The sequence below is a fragment of the Cricetulus griseus genome (genome assembly GCF_003668045.3).
Source record: "Cricetulus griseus strain 17A/GY chromosome 1 unlocalized genomic scaffold, alternate assembly CriGri-PICRH-1.0 chr1_0, whole genome shotgun sequence".
NCBI lineage: Eukaryota > Metazoa > Chordata > Mammalia > Rodentia > Cricetidae > Cricetulus > Cricetulus griseus.
Genome location: NW_023276806.1, coordinates 156,208,857 through 156,229,603, shown reverse-complemented (window position 1 = coordinate 156,229,603; position 20,747 = coordinate 156,208,857). Strand labels below are relative to the sequence as shown.

General features: G+C 37.5%; 1 protein-coding gene across 3 annotated transcripts in view; it reads right to left on the bottom strand.

The window, feature by feature from the left end:
- Anks1b (ankyrin repeat and sterile alpha motif domain containing 1B) overlaps positions 1-20,747 on the bottom strand; it is a 1,028,376-nt gene that overhangs the window by 820,040 nt on the left and 187,589 nt on the right. For all 3 annotated transcript variants that reach the window (XM_027392602.2, XM_027392606.2, XM_035451548.1), the window contains exons 5-8: positions 11,986-12,061; positions 10,388-10,489; positions 6,774-6,887; positions 4,585-4,751 (exon numbers count right to left, since the gene is read on the bottom strand). In XM_027392602.2, the coding sequence (XP_027248403.2) occupies positions 4,585-4,751; positions 6,774-6,887; positions 10,388-10,489; positions 11,986-12,061 (459 nt within the window). The remainder of the gene's footprint in view (positions 1-4,584; positions 4,752-6,773; positions 6,888-10,387; positions 10,490-11,985; positions 12,062-20,747) is intronic.

The window sequence follows — 20,747 nt, the reverse complement described above, 5'->3', positions numbered from 1 at the left end:
TTATTTGAATAAAATCAAACATCTCTGATTTTTAAAAACCAGAAGTTCTTATATAAGATAGCTGATTTTTGTGTCAAATTCCTGAATCAGAGTGCCCTCTATTGGAAGAAAATAGGAAATAAAAGTAGTATTGAACTAAGGATAAAGGCTATAATAGTGTGAGTTCAAGCTACATCACTAATATACAAAATGCACTTATGAAAGATATAAAGTTACAAAAAATATTTTTGTTTTATTTTTCATTTCCTAATTACTTTTGAAATTATGCATAGTACTAAGATGAACAAGTCAGATATTTTGGAACATTTAAAACTAAATTGCATTCAAGATGGTTGCTCATTGTATCACTAGAAATATAAATCACAAAAATGTTTTTCTATATTTAAAGCTTTGATAAAGTACAAAAATAATTGTAAGTCTGGACTGTTGTCAGAGTATGTCTAGAATTTTCTTTCATGCTAAGAAAGTCTCTGTCCCTTCCAGATACACATACATATACCAATCCCCTCTAAGAGTAAAGCAAGAGACTCTGGGAGGTGTCCCGGTGATGAGGACACAGCCATCCATGGTGGAATAATGCCTAAATGCACGCCAACTGAGAGCCTGCTTTTTCTCTCTGTCCTCAGTCATGTGTGGAAACAGTAAGAAGACAAAGACAGGCACCCACAAACCAGGAGGCAGGCCCCTAACAGATGCCTGCTTTGCCTGCAGCCTCCAGAAGTGTGAGAAACAATGTCTGTCTTCAAGCTATACGGTGTGTAGTAACTTGTTTAAGAGTCAGAACCAAGATATTCCCTAGTTCTAGAACTTATACAAAATGACCATGTTAGGAGAATTAAAGAAGTAAGTTAGCCACTACAAGATCCATAAGATTTGTTCTAGCTCAAAAAAAAAAAAAAAAGTTATGATTGTGTGGCGTTATTAGAACCTAAGTTCTGACCTCATTTTCGGCCTGAACTAGCTTATAATGGTCCTGGCAGGATTTTGTTTCACTAGACCAACTATGTGCCTGTTACAATAATGTAGGGGGCTTCTTTAAAAACAACTTGTCAGAGAAACCAAGATGTTTTCTTTCTGGCATGGCCTTACTATGTAGCCAGGGCTGGCCTCAGGTTATTACACAGCCCCACATGGCTTGAACTTGTGGTTCTCTTGCTTCAGCATTCTAAATGCTGGCATTAACAGATGTGCACCCTTGATATCCAGCTCCCTTGATGATTCTGACTTAGGGGCTATGACATATCAGCACTCGTTTTATAAAGGCATTCCTCATTACTCTAAGGCAAAGCCATTGATGAGAATCACAGTCTATCCTCAGAATACTCAACAACCTGCCACCTTTAATCTTCCAAAATATCCAGGAACTCCCCTGGAGTTTATTCTCCCGATCTGCCTTTGTTCTATGATGATACCTGGAGTAAAATACAATATGACTCAACCTCAGAGCCAGGATCTGAGCCTAGGTATTCTGACCATGCCAACCTGGGGAAAAATCATCAAAGCTTCCCTGGTCTTCACTTTCTCATCCATAAAATGGGAGAAATAATGGTGTCTCCTAGGTTTTATCATTATTTGTCTAACTTTTATTTCCATCATGGCAAACCATTCCTTCCAACTTCCGTGTGGATTCTGACCTCTGCTTTTACACTGTTTCTTCAGGCTGCATACCTCCCTGAATTATTTAAGACAAGTGTAAGGTATATCCATCTTCCCTTTCTCCAGGAACCATTTTAGTCCTAACCTACACCCAGGAAGCCTTCAGTGAACACCTGTAGATCCCCGGTAGCTTGCTTTTAAAGGTTTCTTTGGCCACTGAGTAACTTACAATAAGAAATACAGCTAAGAATGTAAAATACCAGTTCTTAGTTTAAATCCTATGATACATGCCAGCCGAGCCATTTCCTAAATTTATAATTCCACTGTTAGGATTGTTTAGTAGTGGTTTATCACATAAACATAAGAAGAGAAGGCAAGCACCTATTAAGTATCAACTCATAATATACATATTTGTTTCTACATTAGTCTTGTCTACAAACAGTGATTGAAGTCTCCTTGGAATGGGCGTTTTGAACTCTTTGAAGTCAACTACAGTCTTGCATATTGAATCTATATATCTATAATTTTAAACATGGCAATGGCTGTCTAGATTAGACAACCTAAACACACTTTATTAGGCTGTTTGTATAATGAACAATTAATAGCAATACTCCAGGAAAAAACCTTCAACAAATGAAAACAAATATTAGACAGAACAGAATGAACACAAATAAAATGTGTGCTACAGAGGAGATAAATATACTTGGATTACTTTTTAAACATTCAGTGATGTTTCGGTCAGAATTATCTTCTGAAAGGCCAGTTCCAATTATGCATTTTATCTGCCTAAAATCCTTTGTCTTTCTCAAGGTATTTATCCTAAAGAATAAATACCAAAATTTTAGCTTGATATAAAAAACCACCCACCACCTAACTTCATTCATCCTTTTAATCTTATTTCTCATCCTTCCCCTTGGTAAATTCTATTACAAATAAATGGAATTACTTGTTCCTATATATACTTTCAACTATTCTACCTCATGTAACCTTTGGTATTTTTATATGACAGTAGTTTCAAAGAATACTATTAAATTATTTGTCACTAGAACTAAGAGTGTAGGAATATGTGAGCTAAACTTAGACAGACTTAAATTCAACTTATGAGCATTGAGCATTATTTTCTCCCTTGCCACTACCACAATGCAGTCTTCAGTTAATGAAACAAAGCAGCTACCTCTCCCAAAATGTGTGTGTGCCAAGAACCCCTGTCATTATTCCATAAAGCATATAAGTTGGTATCATACTCTCCAAGCAGAATGAAGACCCCAGTGCCCACAAGCCTCAGTGTAAAAGAAAAGCAATTAGGACTTCTGCTTTACTTTGTCTCTATTTTCCTAACTCTGAATTTCTTGATTTCTTGTGAAGTAAATCTCTCTTGTAGTACTAGGATTGTGTGTGTGTGTGTGTGTGTGTGTGTGTGTGTGCGTGCGCGTGCGCATGTGTACACCAACACACTAGGAATGTTTGTTTACAAACGTATTTAACAAAAAAAAAAAAAAACTTTAGAAATTGACCTAGAGCATTAGGGCTTTGTGGGATCTGTGGGTTTGGAAGGAGGAACCTTGAATTTGCCAACTGATAGAAAGCTTTATGGGTGGAAATGAAATTTCCAGGCATCACATATTAGTTATGTGGTACAACTATGTTTAAAGTTCTAAGTGGCTTTCCAGAAGATGTTAAGTTACAATATTCTTTTTTTTTTTTTTTTTTTTTTTGGTTTTTCAAGACAGGGTTTCTCTGTGTAGCTTTGGAGCCTATCCTGGCACTCTCTCTGGAGACCAGGCTGGCCTCGAACTCACAGAGATCCACCTGCTCTGCCTCCTGAGTGCTGGGATTGAAGGCGTGTGCCACCAACGCCCGGCTAAGTTACAATATTCTGTACTTTGCAGATAGTTTTCGGCTTTTAAAAGGGAATTCTATGCTGACTAATATGAGTATCTCATTAACAGATGACTTTCATTTTGTAAAACCTATAAGCTTTTGGAGTGGGAGTGAGGCATGTATTCAAGTTGTCCGCAGTGCACTGGAGGAAGGGCAACAATGTGGCAGCAGCACAGAAAGAAAGTGGGACAACCACCACAGAAGTAGGGCTTGGAGGTAAGTTTAGCCATTGAACTAGATCAGCAGGCACTTTGCGGAGAAACAGTGTCATGCTGCACTTTAAGGAACTAAATGAAGTGCATGTTCCCAAAATGGACAGGTACCATACTTAGGATTGTTTTGAATTTTTAAAGTAATATGGCATACTTATCACAGTGTACTCTATTATCCACCCTCGAGTAAGGTGCAACACTGCTCTAACGAATCGAGTCCTAAAAGTGAATAGCTTATATCAAAACAATCTGTTTCCTATGAATCATTCCTTCTTCGGTCAAAAGTAGGTTTACAAATCAGAGTTTAAAACTGATTAATTACATTTGTTCTTTCTATTGTTGATCTGAAAATCCACAATGAACAAGAATATCTAACTCATGCTTTAGATTCCGAGGTCACAGGTGAGACTCTCTGGACATCTAATGTTTTGGAAACATGTAAGATGAGCTTTCCTACCATGATTGATGGAGTCACTGAAGAATTTTACATGTAGTTTGGCCCTATCTTCTTTCTTAAGGAAGAATCATAGAGAATATGGGGAGGACAGACAAAAGAAATGTTTTCTTTTTCAGGAGTCAAGATAATTCTGCTCAGTTAAATTAAATATCCATGTTCAGAGAAACTGCAGCTTCCATGTCACAAAGTGAAGTCTAACAATAGTGACACCATCACAAACTATTAACACTGGGCTACATCCTCAGTCCTTCCCAGCATTCTCCCCCTGTGCATGCTGCAGAGTGACAACCCAATGGACAGCAGAGAAAGGCTAACAGGGACATTGACATTTGATCGTTGATAAATCTGATAGCCTAATAAATCAACAATTCCCATGCCATGGTGGCATGCACTGGACTGGAAAGGCAGATGCATTGTCTTCATTCCCCCCTTACTTACTACACTCTGGCTTCCATTTTTCCCAAGTTCTTCCTCTGAAATCTTGCTCAAATTATCTAAGTAGTGGTCTGAAATTGTATGGCACAAATCTTCAAAGGAATAATCCTTTTCTTGACAGAGTTTTATTTCATCCAGGAGTTTTGATAGTTCCCCAGTGACAGTTTCACCTACAAGAAAACAATTTTTTTTCAGATGTTACAAGAAATACTATTACTAAAGTTTCATGTTAAATAATGTAAATGAGACAATAATGTTGACAGAAGACAAAACACAGCAAGTACCTTGCAAAATCAAGGTACTAAGCATAATTAACATATTCATATGTTTACATACTCACACAATATATAACTACATATTTACATTATATATAACATATTATCATAAAATAACGTTAACACAAACATGCTAACAGACAAAGGAGGCTCTAATTTTCACTATAGCTATTCTTTGTCAAAATCAGTATTGAAAGTTTAATTACAAGTAGTAACTAGTTTCTATAGCTTTATTTATTATAGGACCTGACTTTCTTCTTTTGAGGCAGAATGGAAATTGAACTCAGTCAGGGACTTGTACATGCTAGGCCAGAGCTTGACCACAGACAGTCACGTGAATTTATTTTTTCATTTTTTACTGCCCTTTTACTTTACTGACGGAATCCAACGACTCATTAGCAAGCTTAAAATAATGTCGAAAAATTATTTCCTATTTTAAATGAACACAAATAGTATTAACTTCTTTAAACAAATACATATATGTGTAGATAATCAGAATTTTATGATATATGAAAAAAAGAGAAAAATCAAGGATTAGACAATTTTATCACCTGTCATACAACTTCAATTGACAAATGGACTAAACACCTAAACTTTTATTTCTCAAAAAAAGAAATACAATTGGCCAACTGATATATAAAAAAGATGTTCACCGATAATCAACTAGGACTAACACCACAAAGAGATCTCATGTCTCATGGCTATTATCAAAATGATGAAAGAAAGAAAGTGTTGGTGAGGCTGTGGGGAAAGGATATCTGTATGCTGTTGTGGGACTGTATGACCCATTGTAGAAAGCAACATGAATTTCTTCAATATTAGCAATCCTACTTCTAGTGTTTACCTCAAGTAAATGAAGCCAACATCTTTAAGAGAAATACATGCAACCCCATTTTAACTGAAACCCTGTTTAGGATAACTAAAATATGAGGAAAAAATTAAGTGTCCATTATTGAAGAGATGGATAGGGAAAAATACAAATAGCTAATAGGCCACATGAACACTTAAAAGAAGGGCAGCTTTCTTTTGAGAAACACTAATGAAACTGGAAGTCATTTTGCTTAGCAAAATGAGGCTGAAGTAAACAAATGCTACAAGATCTCACATATGCGTGCAACATATAAAGGTTAACAGGTAAAGGCAGGCAGTGGAACAGTGGTTACCAGGGGCTGCAGTGAGAAGGAAACAGTAGATACAGTGATTAAAGTGTTCACAGTTTCAGTTTAGGAGAGAATGAATAAACTCAGGAAAATTAATGGATAGCGCAGTGAACATGATTTTTAAAAAAACTGTATTGTATCCTTGAATTCCCCAAGACATTTGATATGTTTTCACCACCAAAAAGTTGTAATTATGCAAAGTGATACATTTGTTAATTAGTTTCAATGTGACAATAAATCCAGTGTGTGTGTGTGACTACATTATATGCTACAAACATTATTTGTTAAATATGTCTCAATAAAGCTAGAGGAAATACATTAATGAAAATAATCATCTCTACTCCTATGAAATTTATTCCAGCAGTGATTGCTAACTACTTTGCTCACTGCTCTATGTCATACATCATCCCTATTTCAGTGCCACTAGCAATCCCTATGTCAGAGCCATGTGTAATCTCTATGTCAGTGCCATGAGCAATCCCTATGTTAGTGACACAAGAAATCAATCCCCATGTCAGTGCCACATGCAATCCCTATGTCGGTGCCACAGGCAATCCCTATGTCAGTGCCATGAGTAATCCCAAACAAGCTACAGAAACTCTATAAATGTTGACTAAATAAATATACAAAATTCGAAGGAGAAGCCAAAATAACTAGATTTGAAATTTCTACTGGTGTAAATCTTTCTTATGCACTTTGACAAATTTGACCAGAGAGGTCTGCTTAACTGTTTCAAGGGCCTTAATCACATACGCACTTTTAGTCTTTTGGGAAGGAGACTCTGCAGGAGACGAAAGGTGTGTCTCTTGTGTTGTATCTTCCTGAGCATGCTCTTCCAGGACTGCTGACCTTCCCACGCCTTCTAAATATTCTGTGAATATAAATTTCTGAGGTTATGCACTTGAATTTATGTGTGTTAAAAATCTATAGCTATCACAGCTGGGAAACCACCAGAGGACTGATCCAGACCTCCTGAACATGAGTGTCAGTGTGGAGGCCTGGGCAATCTATGGGGCCACTGGTTTGGATCAATATTTATCCCTAGTACACAAATGGACTTTGGGAGCCAACTCCACACAGAGGGATACTCTTTCAACCTAGACAGATGGGGGAGGGCCTAGGCCTTGCCCCAAATGATATGACAGACTTTGAAGATCCCCTATGGAAGGTCTCAGCCTGGGGAGCAAATAGGGGGTTGGTAGTGGAGCAGGGGAGGAGGGGAGGGATATGGAACTGAGATTGACATGTAAAAGAAGCTTGTTTCTTAATTAAAATTGGTCTAATCACAATTACAAAAATAAAAAATCAATAGCTATCACAAGTTTAAAAAAAAATGAAACAAACCCAAAGAACTTCAAGAGAAGTCATTGGCTTAATAAATCATGTAAGTACAAACATTGTGTTTCCTTAAAGACAAACGTGTCTTAATAAAACATGTAAGTACAGGAGGAAGGTGGGGAGAAGGGAACTGGGATCGTCATTTAATTCAATCTTGTTTGTAATTCAAATATATAAAAAATAAATATATAAAAAAGACATGTAAGTACATGTGTTTCCTTAAAGACAAACATGTCTGTCTGGAGGACCCTTAGAGAGACATACATGGTCCCCTGGAGAAGGGGAAAGGGTCAAGATCCCCTGAGCAAATTGAGAGCACGGGAAGAGGGGGGAGAGAGTTACGAGAATGAGCCAGGAAGAAGAGGAAGGATGCAGAGGTCATGAGGGAGCAGAAAGGTTGAGTCAGGGGAAGAATAGAAGAAAGGATATGTGATAGGTAGGATTTAGCTTGGGGGTGGTGTTAGGGGAGGAAGGGAGGGAGAAGGGAACTGTGATTGTCATGTAAATCAATCTTGTTTCTAATTCAAATAAAAAATGAAAAAAAAAGACAAACGTGTCTTAATAAAACATGTGAGTATAAACATTGTGTTTCCTTAAAGACAAACATGTCTGTTGGAGACATAAGTGTCTCTAGTCTTGTTAAATATTTTCTGTTTGACAATTTAAAGTTCTTCAAAAGATGCTTCAAGTAGATGTTGTCACTAAAACAGAGATGTTCAATTCAGATAAATAAATCCACTTGTCTAACATAAGTGAATGAAATAGTGGTGTGGTGTGGGCTCGAAAGATAAACATAATCTCCACACTAAATTTTATTTATATGCAGAACAAATATTTATTCCTGGTACTCTTAAAATAATTTTCTGCATGCAATTATCTTTTGCTTTTCCTTTTTCTATAAAGACATACTAACAGCAGCCTAATTCTAAATACTTAATATGTTAACTGTTTAATCCTAACAAAACTGATACATTCACTATTGCTAACTCAGTTTGTATATGTCTAGGGGAGTGCTGTTGTATTTGAGATTTAAGACAGGGACTCTTTATTTAGCCCAGGCTAATCTTGAACTTGTGACCCTTCTGGTTCAGCTTCATGAGTTCTGATATTACAGGCATGTACCATCACATCCTGCTCTATCTCAATTTTAAAGATGACAACTTAAAAGAGAGTGTTACTAATTTGTCCCACTAATAAATGGTAGAGACAGACAGACAAGGGACATGAAAACATGTCACTTTTGTCTTAATTATAAGGGAAATCACACTGAATACAGAGATGAATGTCAAAGAATATTCAGCCTGGATGTCAAAGGAAGCATGGGACATGCACAAGATATGTTTAATGGCAGATGGCCCCTCTAAAAGTTCAGAACTTACATAAGATCAAAGCCTGTATTTTCATAGATGCCAAAATTCTGAAGGTTCATCTACAATTCTGGATTTTTTAAAATGCTGATAATTTTGTTTTTGTGGAAACAGTGTTTGTAAAATATATGTGACCTAAAGAAAACATACCTGCTATACACCTATGCAGGATTCAGCCTATGTGCGCCTGGTTTATAGTCTTCTTCTAATGGATGAAATCAGATCTCCCAGCGGGATCCTTTGCTTGTATGCTTTATCCAGAAACAATCTGCTTCATAAGAATCCACTTGTGGAAATTTGTGTTTTATGACACAAATTGTGTCCCCACACCATTGGGACACTTTAGATCAAATAACAATTCTACAAGGCAAATTCTACTAGGGAAAGAAAGCCACCTGTAGAATTGTATACTGAAAATTTCTGGACCATGCAGTAACTATGTAATTTTAATAACAGTTTTTATAAAAACTTGTAGTTTGTAATTGCAAGTTGGTAATTTATAATTTAATTGGGAAAGCCAATGATAAACTGGCTTCATTTAAATACCAACAACATCCAAGTAAAGCCTATAAGGTATTTTCCAATGACAGAAAATATTCCAAGATGACCTAATACGCCCCAATGCAAATTGACACACTTCATCAACCTTGGCCTTTAAGGAAGCAGACAGTTTGCTCCTACAGAATAGCTTTATCACATTGAGCCAGTGTAATATTTTTGCAAATTCTAAAATTATATTTTTCCCCTTTTAGTGAGAAAATTTTATTTTACTTTTTCTCCAAAAGATATAGTATACATGAACATCAAGGTTTTTTTAAAGTTCAGTTGAAGGCAAAAGCCTAACCTGAAATACAAGTGCTTGAGGGTAGAAGATAGATAAAAAACAAGGTATGTCATTTTCCTTTTGCTTTCATTCAAGTTGATTCAGTTAAACTAATATGAAAAGTCATACTTAGATTCCCTGATTCATCTGTAGGTGTTCTGACTTACAATTAACTTCTTTACTGACAACAACATTATAGGGGCCTACACTTCCTGGAAAGGTTTTAGAACTCAGTGGAGAAAAGAACAGAGTGACCATTTACTCTGCATACCCATATGGCTTTCATGGACCCCTGTATCTACATTTCCACAGCCCCATCTGGTTTTAATTCATATATTTTCTTACAAAACAATGTTGTTCTTCAGTTTCCCAAATGGTAATGAATGAAGCTGTCTTGCCTCTCTCCACTATTGCACTTGTGGCCAATCTACTTGCATAAGAAACCACTGGCATTTTTTCAGTCAGCTATACTTTTGGCTGTTGTTAATTCAGCATTCATGTACTATCTCTGCTACTTAGCACAGGGTAGAAACACGAGTGTAATATTTGGTCATTACCTGTTCATATAGCCTATTAACTTCAAGCTATCACTACATTTACTACATTAATTTTTTAAACAATTTATATCAAGTATTAAATAAATAACCTTTTCAGTCCTGAATAAACACAGAACTAAAACATTTAAATGAATTATTATTTAGCTTAACATATGCTAGGAAAAATATGCAAATAATGAGCTAATTCAAAATTAAACACTAAATCAAAGCCCCAAATAAAAATCACAACAGCTTCAATTTAATCTCGGCTGTAAGACAAAGTCATCCATCATTCAATACTGTTTACCTTGCAAGAGCGTTGCAATCTGGAGAGACTTCTGAGATGGATGCTCTTTCAGAATGTCTAAGACAGTTCTACCTAAACTGTCCTTTATGTTGGCATCAATTCCTGAAGGAGAAAGAAAAACTAGATGTACCACTGGAGTGTCCTCAGATGATACTGCCAATATGTAACTGTTCTAATTTCATGCGCATATAGGCCAAGCACTGACTGAAGGTGGCTTAAAAGCTAAGTTACACACATAAGATTTTAACAAGAGAGAAGGCAGAGGCCTAATGTTGCTAAAAACGCAGAACATTCTTGATAATGAATCAACTCTTGGTGTTCTCTGGCATAATTACAAAGATTGCTTTCCAGGATCCCAGAGTCCCTTTGGGGTGGTAGCTAGTAAACTAAGTAAATAGTACACTATCATAGTGTACTTTCTAACTTATAACCTAAAATCCTAAAGCGTAATGGCAAGATGATTTTTATATTCTGTATAATTTAATTTTAAAATTTTAATACATGATAATCATACATACTCTAATGTAAGAACACTCAGAATATTCAATGTTAACAAATTTGGAAAGTTCTAATTATTTCACGTGTCTAAATACTGTGCCTCCAGATATTCCTGACGCTCATTTCTTTCAGATTGTCTTCAATGCCAGCCATACTCATAAGCTATTTAAGTAAACCTACTGAACTGTGTGGTTATTATTTTAGTTCCAAAATTATGTGTCATACTAAAGAATTGATTTTAATGGAGAAATTATTTTCTACCACTCTAATACAGTATATGAACTTTCCAATTACCTGACTGCAAATAAAGACAGTATAAAGGATTTTATCCCAGATGTTGGTTTACCATAAGGTTATTATACTTACTTAAGTTTATGTGAGAGTATATAGGTAGTATATATTTAATTGGTATTCTCGGGTCATTTATTCTATCACTATGCTGCATGCCAAAATTAAGTAACATGAAATTTTAACATTGTAAAATTATCATAACAGCATGACAGCCTGCAATGGTTTCTTTTACAGAGCAAATTAAACACACTGCACTGTAGAACACGGCTTACATCAGCTCTGTAGAGTAATAAATTGTACTCATATCTTCCGATTCTCAAAAATATGACTTCAATTTCAACTTATTTCATTTCAGTCAGAATATTCATAGAAGATAAGAAAGCCTACCTTCGTTTTTCCTTCAAAATATTCCCTCTAAAATGTTCCTTTTAAAAATAAGCTTCTATAGCCAATGAATAGCCAGCCACTCAGCCGAGGAGCAGCCAGAAGGAGAATCTGCCTTAAGGAGAAGGGACTCAAATCTCTGTGGCCATGGGTCACAATGTAAAAGACCATACAGCTGCCATAACTCCTCAGGGGCAGGTCCCTCCATCTTTCCAGAGCGCTTCCTTTTCCTCTTGGTAGTTTCTTCAGCTCACTTGAGAATTCTATCACCTTATATGAACATCAAAGCCATTCTATATGGTGTGACTATCTCTCTGCAATGTGGAGGAAAGGATCATTTGTGAAGCTGCCATTTTCCTTCCAGTAACACTAAAATAGCCGCAGCACCTGGCAGGACAGGCTCTACATAAAACCATGATGCCTACCTGTTTCTAACAGGACTCGCACCACATCCACCTTCCCAAACAAAGCCGCCTCGTGAAGAGCACTCCCCTTTTCTGTCTGAAAAGGAAAGGAAAAGAAAAGCCATATCTGCATTTGGAATTCCCACAGATGTGTAAGCAGTTTTAGGCGTTCATACAAACTTTCTCAGCACTCTGTCAAAGAAGTAGGGGGAGGGCTGGGTGTCCCAGAAACAAAGTCCAGAAACCTGTGTTTGGAGAGCATCTCTGCTTCTATATAGTTATGCTATGTTAAGGAAGTGACTCACCTTCTCTTTGCCTTAGTCATGCTCAAGCATTAGCTAAGAGTGCTAAATACCTATTGCACAAGGCTGTTGTGAGTATCCATGAATTCATTCAGTGTGCATTTAAACATGATTATATGTCAGTAAAGGGAGTTCTAAATGCAGAAATATCTCCTGGACCTTGTATATTCAAGGAGACAAACATGCAAATAAGCATTTATGATCAATGAAATCTAAACAGTTTCAAGTGGCTCTAAAATCCTGGGTGACCCCATTTTCCTCTGTACACTCTCTCCTGCACCCCTAAAACATGGGTTGACCCATGCTCTATGCTCTATCAATTCTGTTCTCTGCTTTTCTCTCCAAGGATCTCAGGTCCATTCCTTTACAGGCAGATCCAACTCCCAGGCTCTAGATTTGGATAACACTCAACTGCTTGTATTCAACACTCAACAGGAATCATAATCACTGGGAGAACTTGTTAGAAAACACAGTTCTATCCAGGCATAGTAACACATTGCTGTAATCCCATCACTTAGAAAACTGAGGAAAAGAATCACCCTAAGTTCAAAGACTCATAGTGTGCACTCAAGTCCAGTTTGGGACACCAGTGTAACCTATGATCTCATCTAAACATAAAACAAAACAAAAAATAATGGGACTAAAAAGATGATGGTTGAGTGAGCAAAGAACACTGACTACTGTTCCATATAACCCAGGTTCCTTTCCCAGTACTCTCAAGGCAGTTCTCAGCCCTTGTAACTCCAATTTCAGGGTATCTGCCCCCACTTCTGTCTTCCTAATGGCATAAGACACACACATGGTCTATAGACACAAATACAAGCAAAACACCCATACACATAAAATAATAATAATAGAAATGAAGTAAGAAATAGAAGGCAGGAACATAAAGAAAGGAAGGAAGGAGGGAGAGAGGAAAGGAGGCAGGCAGGGAGGGAGAGAGGAAAGGAGGCAGGGAGGGAGGGAGAGAGGGAGAGAGGGAGGGGAGGAGGGAGGGAGGGAGGGAGGGAGGGAGGGAGGAGGGAGGGAGGGAGGGAAGGAGGGAGAGTAAGAGGGGAAGAGGGAGATAATAAAGGTACATATAGGAAAAGAGTAAAGGAGGCAGGGAGGAAGAAGCAAGTCATTAGATTTCTGGACCCCATTCCCAGCTTCCACTTCAGTGGCCAAAGTTGAGGTCCAAGAATCCCAATTTCTAGCAAATTTCCATGATGCCTAGAGTCTAAAAGAGCATACTCTGAGAACCATCAACTACAATCAGAAGGTTAGCTTAATGTAATTTTATTAAGGAAACTGTTCTTTGACCCTGAAACCTATGGTTTTCCTTCACCTCCATATGTATTTTCTTCCTGTAGCATTTATAATAACACATTACAATTTTGCTTCCAGAACTAACCATATACTCAGTAGAAAAGTAAACATCTCATTTTTGCAATATTGTATTCTTCCTGGCAGAAAATCAGGAAAGAATTCAAAGAGAAGGGGATTTTTAGGCTAGACAAATATCCTCCGTTTTGATTTGTCTTCTTCTCTTAAGAAGATAACCAATGTCTGGTAAGACCTCAGTGTTTGGTGTGAATAATGATGATCTGGCAATTTTGTCTTCCTGCATCATAAGGTACCCACAAAGCTGATGTCAACCTCGATTTGAAATACACTATCACAATGTTAACATATATGTAAATGTTTCTTCAATGAATAAATGTGTACTGTGCAGTTAAAACAACCTAAAATAAGCTTATTGGGAAAAAGACTTAGGGAACATTGAATATCAATGATATCTATATGTATTTTCAAGAGTGTATGACTCATGTTCTCTGAATTATAATGTGATTGCTATTATAGGTGATATAAAAACAGAAATTAAAAAACAGTTCATAAATATACAGTTCTGTACTAAAGGAAGAAGAAACTGTAGAAACAGCTCCAACTCCTTAAGAAGTATTTCTGTGTGGACAGAGACATTTTTCCCATTTCTTGAGAGTCAATAGTAAGTGTCCACTTTAATCTGTATGTTATGGTTTGGGTATTAAATGTTTCTCAAAGACCATGTGTTGAAGATTTGGTCACCAAATGGTAACCTTTAAGAAGTGGGGCCTAAGAAGAATGTGTCTGAAGGATATTGTGGGGCCCTGGCTTCTTTACCTCTTTTTCATTTTTTAAAAAAAGTACTAGAAAAGATTTCTTGTATGGGAAGGGTATACGTGCACATACTGGGGGCATTGGGGGGCAGAGGTTGACACTGGGGTATCTTCCTCATTACTTTTCCACACTATTTTTTATGATAGGGTCTCTCATTGAACCTGGAGCTCACAATTTAGTTAAATTGGCAGGTCAGCAGCCCCCTAGGATCTGCCTGCTTCCACCTGCCAGCTCTGAGGTTGCAGACATGAATGGTCATATCTGGTTTTTAAGCAGGTGATATGCACCTAAACTTACATCCTCATGCTTACACAACAAACACATTTTAACCATGTTTCTCTTTCTGATAAACTAGTCACCATGAGGTGATCATGATTTTCATGTGATTCTCACTAAGGTGTGTGGCCTTACCACAGACCCAAGGCAACAGATAAATAAACAACAGATATTTACAGCCAAGAACCAAAATAAATGATTCCCCTAGTAAGCTGATTATCTCATGTATTTTGTCATAGAAATTGCATACAACATGCTGTAAACCTGGATCAACTTCTCCAAATATAAGGTTGGCATAATTGTCTTCTTTGATATAAAGAACTGTTGCACAGTGGTTAGTGGCATATGCCTTTAATCCCAACACTTGGGAGTTGAAGGCAAGTGGATCTCTGTAAGTTCAAGGCCAGCCTGGTCTACAGAGCCAGGATAGCCCGGGCTACACATAGAGACCCCATCTCAAAAAAAACAAAACCTGTTAAGATAAGACTTGGTCTAAGTCCAAGGTTGTCCTAAGTCCAAGGATCTTTTCTACAATTTTATCACAAATCCCATAGTTTAGATGCCAACTTGCCAAGTATGGGCCTTTTCTTTTAAAAGTATATTTAATTCCAAAATAATTGTACTATTTTCACCTAAACGTGTAGTACATAAACAGAATTCTATTTTACTACCAAAAAAAAATGAAATTTTCAGGTAAATGGATGAAACATTAGACTGAATGAGGTAATCATGAAAAGCCAATGTCACATGCTCTCTCTTATTTGTGGATCCTAACTCCAAACCTTTAGTTGTGAGAACCACAGAAACACAGAAAGTAAACAGGAGCTGTGGCGAGGGGAGAAGGAGCTCAAGAAAAAGGGATAGTAGGGCACGGATGCTGTGACGGGGCAAATGGGGAATTAGCACATAGAAAAGGGGTATGTGCATGGCAGAGTTTAGCGAGCTGGATCCCCTCCAAATTTAACATTTCAACCATAACCTCCTGAGGCCTCCAAAGGAGATCAAATAAAGGAAGACCAGGTCTTGATTTTAGGAGACAATAGAGAACAATGATGATAAGATAATAGCATAGTGGTGGTAGTGATCAGCAGGAAAAAAAAAAAAACTGTACAGGAAAGAACTGTAAGAAGCAAGACTCATGACAACTGTAAGAATCAATAGCCAATGGGTAAGTAGGACTTTGATAGACGGCAGGAAGAAAACACTACTAGAACAATAGCCATTTAACTCAGGAATTAAAAATCCCTGGTACCTTGGTTATCAGCATGACATGTTATTATATTATCTCAAGATAAAAGAAAAATTGTAAAGGTAAGAACACCCTAGTCCTTGCGAACAAACACGGCATCTGAATGAGCTGCAAGGCAGGAGCTTTGTGTGTTCTACAGATGTGATCAACCTTCTGACATTGCAAAGTGACATTATCATCTACAAATTTCACACTTGAGAACTTCATGATCAAATTACCAACATAAAAGTTTTAAAAACAAAAGCAGCTCATAATGATTTAAGGGAGTTTAGGATTTTGGGGTGAGCTGCATTCATAGCCAGCCTTGCTTGCATGCAGGTTAGAGTTCTGGCTGAGCATACCTGAAGTATGTTCATCTATGAGATATTGACATTTCATGACTACCATCAGATGAGAATGTGTCCACACAAGAGGTGTCAAATGATAGAAGACTTAGGAATGCATGTAAAGAACCAGCTAAAGTTTAAAAGATGGTTTAAGCTGGGTAGGGGCTAGAAAAATAGGAATACAGCAAATGTTCAAACAATTCAAAAATAATATTCCTCCCATTCAAAAGGGGAATGAACACTTCCTCCTGCTTAGGGACTATCAGCTTCTGTCTTTACCTGTCCTCTGTCTCAAAGGAAGCCTCCTTTCTCCCCAGTAAAGCTAATCCTGCATTTGTGTTCTTCATTGCTCTCTGTTTCTTCTTGAATTTTGCTCATGGGGTAGGGGGGTGTCTTCTCTTGCATCTTCAACCTCAGTCTCTTCATCAGATCCTTCCACTCTCCATAAACACATGGACCCTTCCACTATCCAAAACAAAACAAAAACCAAAGAAACTTCCTGTGAACCTGCTACTACTTCAGACTTCTAACCAAGATCTTACTTCTCCTTACTCTGCTTTGTCAAGAGTCCCCTGCCTTCTTACTGGAAGTCCCTGTCTAGTTTTCTCACTGCTATAACCTTGACCTATGGCATGCAATGCCTGGTACTCAGCAAGAACTCAGTGAACAAATAGTGAACACATGACTGTATGAAGTTTTGCTGCTGGCATTCCTCTTGTAACTACTTTACAGTGAGCTTTTCCATTAAATATTCTTTATTGAGATTTTTCTCTTCCCTGTACTTTTTTCTTCTGTAACTATCCTATGGTTTCACCTTTCAATTTTCTGGAACTATTTCCTTACATGATAAGCCTCAATTAAGTGATTAAGAGATTTCCCCTTGCCCTTCAAACTAAATTACAAACAAATCGCAACCAAACTGCTTCCTTTATAATACCAAATCCTGTGAGACTGTGGTCACCACATGAAGAACATTGCCTTTTGCTCTAAGGTGAAAAAACAAGGGCGGTTTAGGAATAGAAGAGTGAAATGACCTGACATCATGGATTGGGGTCATTTCTAGCTTCTATGCTGAAAATAGACTGAAAAGAATCTGTTATAGACTGAACAGTTATGTCTCCCCAAATCCAGGTGTAAAAATGTAGTCCATCCTGTGGACTATTTGAACATAAGGCTTTTAAAGAAGCAGTTAAATCTTAAGAGTGCTAATCTAATGGTACCTGTGTCCTGATAAGATGATGGCATTAGAGAACTCACTCTCCATTTGTATACAGAAGAAATGTCACAGGAAGGAAGAAATTAACAAGGCAGGAGGACATTGCTTACCTAGAACTAGAATGGCTGAGATCCTTATCCTAGACATGGTAACTTGTAGGGGAAAATTGCTCTTAGTTAAGATACTCAGCTTATAGTATTTTGTCAAAGCAACTTAAACAGTGAAGAGAGGCAAGACAGGCAAGGGGGCAGAGAAACAGGCAGCAAGAGATGGGGAGGACTTGAGCTAAGGTGATACTATGGAAGGTACTGTTAAATAGTGACATTCTGAACATAACTTCAGAGCCTGTAGCATTTGCTCTTTGAAAAGGAAGACAAAACATGAAAGAAGTCCAAATTTTGGTGACACTGGGAGATGCTCCTGGCATTTGATAAAACGGGAATGTCAGGAGCCTGGCACGCTTAGAGAGAAATGGGTATAAAAGCTAAAGGCTCAAATTGGGAAATGTTGAGTTTGGGATGATCACTGACCATCCAATAATATACCCAGAAAGAATTATACACACTAATTTAGAGTTCAGAGTGAATTCCAGGGCAGAGAGGAAGGAAGGAAGGAAGGAAGGAAGGAAGGAAGGAAGGAAGGAAGGGAGAGAGGGAGGGAGGGAGGGGAGGGAGGGAGGGAGGGAGGGAGGGAGGGAGGCTGGGAGGAGGAGGAGGGAGGAGGAGGGAGGCTGGGAGGGAGGGAGGGAGGGAGGGAGGGAGGAGGGAGGCTGGGAGGGAAGGAGGGAGGGAGGGAGGGGAGGGAGGAGGGAGGGAGGGTGGGAGGGAGGGGAGGGAGGGAGGGAGGTGGGAGGCTGGGAGGGTGGGAGGATGGGAGGGAGGGAGGGAGGGAGTCATATTATATGACTCCATTAACATGAAATGTCCAAAACAGGCAAATTCATAGGCATATGTCAGCTAACACTTCTTAATCACTTGTGGTCACACTGAGTTGATTCTGCATTCCTAAACTGAGACATGAACATTTGTGTCCACCACAAACATATTAGAGCTTGTGTTTTCCTGATGAAGTTATACCTCAAATATTATGGGATATGTAACCTAATAATACTGAGTTCACGTTATCTTATTTTTTAAAGTAATCACAAAAATAAACAAATATAAAGCAGAGAAAGGGGATGACAGCTAAAAGGAATTGTGAGATCATGAGAATTTTTTAAAGACAAGAAATATTACAATTTTGTTATGTCCTTTTGTGAATGATAGAGGGGAAAAAACAAGTTAAAGATAAAGGGGCTATTGCAGAGTGATGTATCCCAGAAGACAGGGGAGACAGAACCAAACATACAAGTGAAGTGCTGACCTCATTATAAAGACAAAAAGGACCAGTAAGGAAAGGATGGATGAGATGGCTCAGAGGAGAAGTGCTTGCTGCCAAGCCTGGCAGCCTGAGTTCAATTCCCAGAAACTACACCATAGAAGGAGAGAACTGACGTCTCATGAATTGTTCTCTGGCCTCCACATGTGTCATGGTGTGCACACATGTATACACACACACATACTAAATAAAAATGTAATGCTAAAAATAGTAGGATAATTTGTGATGGTTTCCTCTTTCTCAGTAAAATAAAAGTAAATTAAGATGAGAGAGTGCAGAGAAGTATTGAAATCTGGAAAAGATTTTTAAATTAGCTAGAGAAGTTAGAGAAAAAAATTGTGTTTAGCCAGGCAGTGGTGGTACACTCCTTTAATCCCAGCACTTGGGAGGCAGAGGCAGGCAGATCTCTGTGAGTTCGAGACCAGCCTGGTCTACAAGAGCTAGTTCCAGGACAGCCTCCAAAGCCATAGGGGAACCCTGTCTCGAAAACAAAACAAAAGTGTATTTAATTGAGATATATTCATTATATGCACTTACCTCACATCCCTTACCACTATAAGGTGCTAAAAAAAAAAAACTGTACTTTATTCAACTTTTCATTTTAACAGTTCCCAGTATGGTAACTTATACATTTGATTATTAATTCGGGCAATTTTACTGAATATTCATATAAAGTGTAATTGCCATAATGTGGTGCTTGTGACTGAACTTTTCAATGTTTAATCAAAGAAATTTATAAGGAAAATATTCAGTTAAATCACTAGCATAATCTATAACTTTCACTCTCTAGTAACCAAAAATCAGGCTTAAAAATCTATAAAAAAGAATGGTGATTCTAATATTATGATTCATCCCTACTTTCTTGATAGGACTGACTTTATTAGTAAAAATTGTATGAGTGAAACATTTATAAGTAAATATAAGGCAGGCTGGACATACCTAATATGAACATTAAAAGTCTGAAATACTTCAAAATCTGAATGCTTTAAGGATTGACATGATGTCATAAATAGAAAGGTCTACTGCTTCCTCATGACAGGTGACAGTCAAAATGCAGGTACACTAGAAATAGTTTGAAATCACTTTCAAGCTTTAAGTATAAGGTGTATACAGAACCTAAATAAATGTCATATGTGGTCTTTGGTCCTATCTCCCAAATATTTCATTATTTATGTGCAAATTCTCCAAGATTCAGAATCATGTGAATGAAATACTTCTATCCCTAACAGCTTCAAATAAGGGATAGTCAACCATCATGAAATTTATCGAACAGAAATCAAAATATTTTGTTCAATCATTCAAAAATGTTGTAATTTAGAATTGTTTAGAGAGAAAAGAAAACAAAATTTCCAGAGAAAATACTAACACAAATGTTACATTTTAAATACACATGGAAGGACTGGGAAAATGGCTCATTGGATAAAGTGCTGCAAAAGCATGAGGACCTGACACACATGTACACATGTGTAAAACACAGTGTGCACACACACACACAGGAAAAACATAGAAAACAAACGTATACAACCAAAACGAATTAACTTTAACACTGCTAATTTTCAACTGCTTGACTACAACAATGTGATGAACATTGAATCCTCAAAATCAGCTAAAGTTCGCTCTCAGCCTTTGAGCATACCCGCAAACATTATCTGATATTAAAATTTTGGGTAAAATTGGTTAGTTTGAGTAATAAAATTCAATATTTATTTTTAAAAGAGAGGGAGTTCAGTGGTTAAAATCCCATTGCTTTTGCAGAGGACCTAGATATGGTTTCCAACCCTCCATGGTAACTCAAAGCCCTCTCTAATTCCAAGTGTCAATAAAGAGGTTGTATCAGTGCCAAGTGGTGCCCATCCTACTAAGCCACCAGCCTGATGTTTCATAGCAGATCATCATAG